This window comes from Solanum tuberosum, unplaced genomic scaffold (genome assembly GCF_000226075.1).
Source record: "Solanum tuberosum cultivar DM 1-3 516 R44 unplaced genomic scaffold, SolTub_3.0 scf00377, whole genome shotgun sequence".
Taxonomy (NCBI): Eukaryota; Viridiplantae; Streptophyta; class Magnoliopsida; order Solanales; family Solanaceae; genus Solanum; species Solanum tuberosum.
The window spans coordinates 563,787-570,530 of NW_006239302.1; the positions used below are offsets into that span (position 1 = coordinate 563,787).

Consider the following 6,744-nt stretch of genomic DNA (forward strand, 5'->3'; position numbering starts at 1 on the left):
TATATTATGTTTTCATCAAACTTATATTGCTTTAACAAAATAAAACACAAAAAATATGTCTTCCTAATACAGTTATGATTAAAACTGCAGAGAGTATACAAATGAATACAAAAAATGTCTTATAAAAAATAAAATACAAAAAATGTCTTACTAATATAGTTATGATTAAAATACAAAAATGTCTTACTAATAATACACAAATCAAAAGAGGAAAATTCCCCAAAATTTTAAATATTATTTGGTATACTTCTAGTAATTCTGATTTTTTCCGTCATTGTAGACAATCAGATGCTTTTCCCAAAATCTAAAACCCTAAAAGCAAACTTCAATATTATCAAATATAAATGTACTAAAAATCAAACAAAATAAACATATAAATGAATTTTTAGATTCTACTAAATCTGAAAAATTAAAACAAAATCACAAAAAAAATTGAAAAAAATTGTTTAAAAGACTAAAAATCTTTAATACATAAATATTTGATGAATATCTAAACAAAATCACATAAAAAAAAGTGATTGAAAATTCGTGATATATACAATCTGGAATGTACACTATAATCGATAATTTTAAAAAGCAAATCAAAATAAATCTCAATAAATAATGGAAATTACCTTTGCCAATCGAGAAATTTCTTGAATTAATATAGAGATTTCGTTTAACAATCAATAAATTTCTTGAATTAAAATAGAGATTTTGTTGAAACATTTTGTGATAACCTTGAAGAAAGAGAAGTTAAAAAACGTGAAGGGTGGGGGAAAGAAAATGTGAAAGTTGGGGAAATAAGGGTAATGGGTAGTGGTGTAATTGTTTTAAAGGGATAAGGGTTTTGAAAAATACCTCAACTTTGGTCAAATTTTGCTGTTAGCAATACTAAAACTTTCATGAGGACCTATTATCTCCCTAGACTATTTAATACCGTATTTTAAACATATATATTTTGCCCACGTGGACATAAAAAATAATGCAAAATTATAAATAGTAATGTGTCCACGTGGGTACATATATATCTTTTAAAATACACTATTAAATAGTTCAGGGAGTAAAAAATACGGTATTAAAATAGTCTAGGGAGGTAATAGGTCCTCATGAAAGTTTAGTATCGCAACAGCAAATCCGACCAAAGTTGAAGTATTTTTTAGACCCTTATCCCTTGTTTTAACTAATTATGTTATGTATTATGACTTGATTGCTAATTTTCCCTTTAAACTAACACACAACGAATAAAACCCAGGCCCAACCCAATCTGAATACATATATATATCTATCTATTTCAGAGGGATTTTCTAAATAGGTCATCTTCACTTTTCTTTGTCCCCTCGCCGCTTTCTTCTTCTCTTCTATTGCTTTCCATTTCTTCACCTACGATGTTGCCTTCTTGGACTAATTCGGCTCTCTGTCTCTTCTTGCTAGGGATTATCAACGTGATGTTGATGTGTTTCCTGGTTGCTGATGAATCAGCTAATAAGAGTAAGTATCTTGTTATATGAGCTCGTTTTCCTTTCTTCCTTCTGACTTCATTGTTCTTTTTCAATTGTGTTCTCAGGTTTCATGGGTTGTGCTCGTTGTTTTTTACTGTCAAATCTTGTCTAAAGGAGAAAAGCCTCTTCTTTTGGTAGGTCCTCTGGCTTCCGTTCCTCCTTTTCCTTTTCCTCCGATAGCTGCTCATTATCTTCCTGCAAATGGTCATGTGACAGAGTGCAAAGGTAGCTCTGCTCCGCCGCCCTTTAAGAGTGTTGTTGGCTTCCTCCAGGTTTAATAGTTCCATTCCTTCAATTGCCGAGTCTTTTTTGCTGATTGAAATAACATAGGCTAAATAACATTTTCTTTTTTTTGTTGCCTTCTGGGCCTTTAATTATGTTGCTTATGAAAAATTTAGTATTATTATAGCAGACTTCATCAACCCAATTATATGAGGACATGTGTGTGTGTATATATATATATTCTACTTTAGTAGAAGCATGAGTGGAATAGTTGGTATCAACATACCTGTTTTTGGTCATTAAAATTTCAGTGAAGGGTAATTTTGACTTTTCATTAAATCATTGTGTACGTGTCTACTATCAAGCACTTGAAAAGCCACGTATTGCTTTTCTATTTTTTTTATTCTCTGTATCTAAAAATCTTCCATAACGTTGTTCTTTAACTAAAGAAAACGCCGGTCGCCGGTCGCCAACCATCGACCACCGAGATTTTAGGTTTGCTCTTTTCAATTTTGCCCAAATTTGCCTCTCCTCTTCTCTATGTCTATTTTTTGTATTTTCATTCTTTGGTTGTACCTTTCTTTTCCATATGTATGTGCCCATCTTTCATCTGAATTTTATAAGTTATTTTTAAATCTGAACAGTTAGTTGTACTGTAAATTTTATAAAATGCTTGTATTGTTGTCAGAGTTGGTGGGAAAGGAGATTTGGAAGAAGATGGGTGATTGATTTGTGTATACCAAAAATTATGAGGGTTTTGCTCGATTTTGAGACCGTCGAGAAGATGTCCAGGGCTGAAAATAAGCTCCTAAAGCACGTACGTTGTTGTTGTCTTTTCCTCAGAGTGTTCTACTCAAGTTTTTGTTTCACCCTTCAGGTTAGTTGTTGATTCAAATTATTGAAGCTTAAGTTACCAAAAAAATAATTAGTATCATAGTTTTATGATAATTAATGAACTATTCAGAGGCGAAAAGAACAATTTTATTCACTAGACTGACATTGTTAATCTTTAGTTTTGTTACTATATAGACAATTTTAGCATATACATTGATCCTTTTTCATGTGAGTTTTGAATTGGTCAGAGATCTTAATACTATGGATTAATATGATTTTTTCATGAAGAGTATATATTCATTCATGAAGTACTATTTGGGGTGACACTTGAACTTGTCCCGAATTTTCAAAAAGACACTTGAACTATGCGGGTGTCTTATTATCCCACTAAACATTCTTGGATTGATATATTACATCATTTTTTGTCCACCTTACATAGAGAGTGTGCACTCTCTCAAAGAGAGTGATCAACCAAAAATAACTAATATAATTTTATTTTTACAAGTATTTTTTTATAAAATATATTTTCTTATTATTTTAAAAAATTCATTGTCATCTCTATTAAAGCTTCTCACTTTCAATATTACCAGTTTTACTACAACTTTACCTTCCTTTTTTTACTACTATTAGTTTTACTCTCTTTAATTTTAAAACTTTATCTAAATATTTTCTTACTTTTCAAACAATTTGATTAATCCATTAGATTTCAAGATGATTAGGAGGTATCATATAGTTTTTTTTTATCCGATTTCAATCAAGTTCTTTCAATTTTTGAGTAATTCATTGATTCTTTTAAAATTATCATTTCTAATTTTAAAGTTATATGAAAAGGAGTAATTGATGATACCTTCAAAATTTTAAATTTTCTTAGAAAAATAATTAGTTTTGATATCAATAATTTAATCAAGTCTAGAAAATAGTATGGAAATAAAGAATTTGATTGGAGAAGAAAAAGAAAGAGAAAAAAAAAAGGGGGAGAGGGGATCAATTTGACATGGGGAGGTGGGATGAGGATGGGAGGTGAAAAAGAAAATGGAAGGATTGGTCAGCTTGAAAGTGTGTTGAGTGGAATTTAAGATGAAATCAAAATTAGAATAAGTCAAAAATTAAGAGAGAGAGAAACTGAAAATTAATTAAATTAACACGTGTCATGTAATGATTTTTGTGTGAACACACTTGCTTCTTAAAATTTGGGGCTGATCAAAAAATTATATAATAATATCAATTCATAATGTTTAGTGGGATAATAGGACGGTTGCAAAGTTCAGGTGTCTTTTTGAAAATTCGGGACAACTTCAATGGTGACTTTATGTCTTTTCTCTACAAATAACACCATACATAACACATGAACTATTTCTCCTAATACTTCCTACCAAACGTCCCTTTAAAAGTAAAAAGAGTAAAATCCTTTTTGACCAATATTAGTATTTATCTTTATTTTCCATTTTTGTACTTTCTTTTGCCTCATTTTGACCCTAAAGGGAAATTTCAATCTATTTTCTATTATTTTATAGAAATTAAATCTAGATATTGTATCTCCTGTTTTTGTTGTCCTTCAAATTTGCTCTCGTGACTATATATTGTAATATTTCATTTCAATCGTGAATTGATTACTGAATTCTAGTACAAGAAAGTGATAAAGATATCACTTTGTAAAGAAAAAAATTAAAGTATATATTTATATATAATGTGGTATTTTAAAAAAAATATTTTAAAGTTTTAATTGATGCATTTTACCTTTGAACCTTGACTTCAAATTCACTAGTCAAACAATTAAATCATAAATTATTACTGAAATCTAGTATAAGAAAGTAAAAGTAGAGATATAACTTTTTTTAAAAAAAATTAATTAATTAATTAAAGTAAATATATTTTTATTGTGATATTTTAATTTTCATATTTTTTTTGGTTTTAATTAATGCGTTTTACATTTGAATCCTTAGTCAAAAATCAACAATCAAACCGTTACAATTAGGATAAAATTTAGTTTTAGTTATAATTTGATCATTGGAATCTAGTACAAAAAAGTGAATAGAGATAATTACTTTTTAAAGAATGAAAATTACAGTAGATATATTTTTATATTGGTATGTTAATTTTAATATTTTCAGGTCTTAATTAATGGCTTTTACCTTTAAAATCTTAGTCAAAATTGATCAATACAATTAGGATAAAATTTCATTTCAATCATAAATGGTTCATTAAAATTTTGTACAAGAAAATAAATAGAGACAATCACTTTTTAAAGAAAGAAAATTAAAGTCATGTATTTTTATTGTAATATTTTAATTTTAATATTTTTCAGGTCTTAATTAATGCATTTTACCTTTAAATCTTTAGTCAAAATTCTAAAGTTACAATTAAAATAAACTTTTATTCAATCATAAATTGATCATTGAAATTTAGTATAAGAAAGTAAATAGAGATAACAACTTTTTAAAGAAAAAAAAATTAAAGTGTATATATATATATATATATTAATTGTGGTATTTTTATTTTAATATTTTCAGATTTTAATTAATGCATTTTACCTTTAAATTCTTAGTCAAAATTCAACAATTATAATTAGTCATTTCAATCATAAATGGAACATTGAGATTTTGTACAAGAAAGTAAATATAGATAATCACTTTTTAAAGAAAGAAACTTAAAGTCATATATTTTTATTGCAATATTTAAATTTTAATATTTTCAAGTCTTAATTAATGCATTTTACCTTTATATCTTTAGTCAAAATTCAACAGTTATATCTCTATTTACTTTCTTGTACTAAATCTCAATAATCAATTTATAATTTAATAAAAGTTTATTTTAATTTTAACTTCTGAATTTTGACTAAAGATATAAAGGTAAAATGCATTAATTAAGACTTGAAAATATTAAAATTTAAATATTACAATAAAAATATATTATTCTAATTTTCTTTCTTTAAAAAGTGATTATCTCTATTTACTTTCTTATACAAAATTTTAATGATCCATTTATGATTGAAATGAATTTTTATCCTAATTGTATAGTTCAATTTTGACTAAGATTTTAAAGGTAAAAGCCATTAATTAAGACCAGAAAATATTAAAATAAAAATACAAAAATAAAAATATATGTACTGTAATTCTTTAAAAAGTAATTATCACTATTTACTTTCTTGTACTAAATTCCAATGATCAAATTACTATTAAAATTAAATTTTATCCTAATTGTAACTGTTTGATTGTTGAATTTTGACTAAGAATTCAAATGTCAAATGCATTAATTAAGACAAAAAAAATATTAAAATAAAAATACCACAATAAAAATATATTTACTTTAATTAATTAATTAATTTATTTAAAAAAGGTTATATCTCTACTTACTTTCTTATACTAGATTTCAGTTATAATTTATGATTTAATTGAAATTTTTTATCATGCATGAGGCACAAGTATGATATGGCAGACAAAAGTTGTATGAGGCCCATTTATATTTTGCCAAGTGGATCCATTTCAGCTAAAATGGCCAAACTTATCTTTCTCTCTCTACCTTTTAACGTTTTCTTTTTCTCTTTCTTACTTTTTTTACTTTTTTTCCTTTAGTTTCTTTTCTAACAATTCTTCCAAATTTTATACTTCCACTTAAATAACTTTATTCATAAGAAATATGAAATCCAAAAAATCTTGTCGGACTCATTCTATTTCTAAAATTTTGATATTATTTTTTATCTCGATATTGATTATTTATATTATTAAAAATAGTTAAATAAAACTATTTGTTTATTTACAAAGATATAATTAATATAAAAAAATAATTAACCAAATAAATTTGTGAAAGCACAAAATAATAGTAGTATGAATAAAAAAAATTTACACTGAGAGGTAGAACTAAATAAAAAAAGCTTTAGAAGATGCAAAGGTAAAATAAAAAATGGATTTTTGCATTGAAAAAAGATACAATGAAGAATGAATTTTTTTATTAATATTAAACATTAAAAACATTTAGGGTGTGTTTGGTATGAAGGAAAATGTTTTACTGGAAAACAAGTTGATTTTTGACTTATTTTCTTATGTTTGGTTGGTGAGTAGAAAATATTTTCCGGAAAAGATTTTTAGTGTTTGATTTATCAATGAAAAAATATTTTTGAGAAATATCTTTTATTTTTACTAGAGTAGAAAATATTTTTTGAAATTGAAAATATTTTTTAAAAACAAACTTAATTTTTTTTTTTTTGGGG

The 6,744-nt window shown here is 25.8% G+C and overlaps 1 protein-coding gene across 5 annotated transcripts; it reads left to right on the forward strand.

Moving 5' to 3' along the window:
- Window positions 1–1,289: 1,289 nt before the first annotated feature.
- On the forward strand, window positions 1,290–2,769 carry LOC102591629 (uncharacterized). Of its 5 annotated transcripts, XR_001471573.1 has the most exons (4): window positions 1,290–1,470; window positions 1,547–1,615; window positions 1,698–2,198; window positions 2,392–2,769. XR_001471573.1 is itself a non-coding variant. In XM_006361976.2 (3 exons), the coding sequence occupies exons 1-3, from the start codon at window positions 1,453–1,455 to the stop codon at window positions 2,590–2,592; spliced, it is 426 nt and encodes a 141-aa protein (XP_006362038.1). In that variant the 5' UTR covers window positions 1,290–1,452; the 3' UTR covers window positions 2,593–2,769. The 5 variants fall into 5 exon arrangements, 3 of the variants coding, with proteins under 3 accessions (XP_006362038.1, XP_006362039.1, XP_015158253.1); XR_001471572.1 differs by having other exon boundaries at window positions 1,547–2,198; XM_006361976.2 differs by having other exon boundaries at window positions 1,547–1,753.
- The last annotated feature ends 3,975 nt before the right edge of the window (window positions 2,770–6,744 follow it).

Bases quoted from the DNA above. Each gene is read 5' to 3' on its own strand.
- LOC102591629 (XM_015302767.1), top strand. From the start codon at position 1,368: ATGTTGCCTTCTTGGACTAATTCGGCTCTCTGTCTCTTCTTGCTAGGG. The intron at 1,471-1,619 runs GTAAGTATCTTG...TTCTTTTGGTAG, and splicing joins TGATGAATCAGCTAATAAGA to GTCCTCTGGCTTCCGTTCCT. The intron at 1,754-2,391 runs GTTTAATAGTTC...TATTGTTGTCAG, and splicing joins GTGTTGTTGGCTTCCTCCAG to AGTTGGTGGGAAAGGAGATT.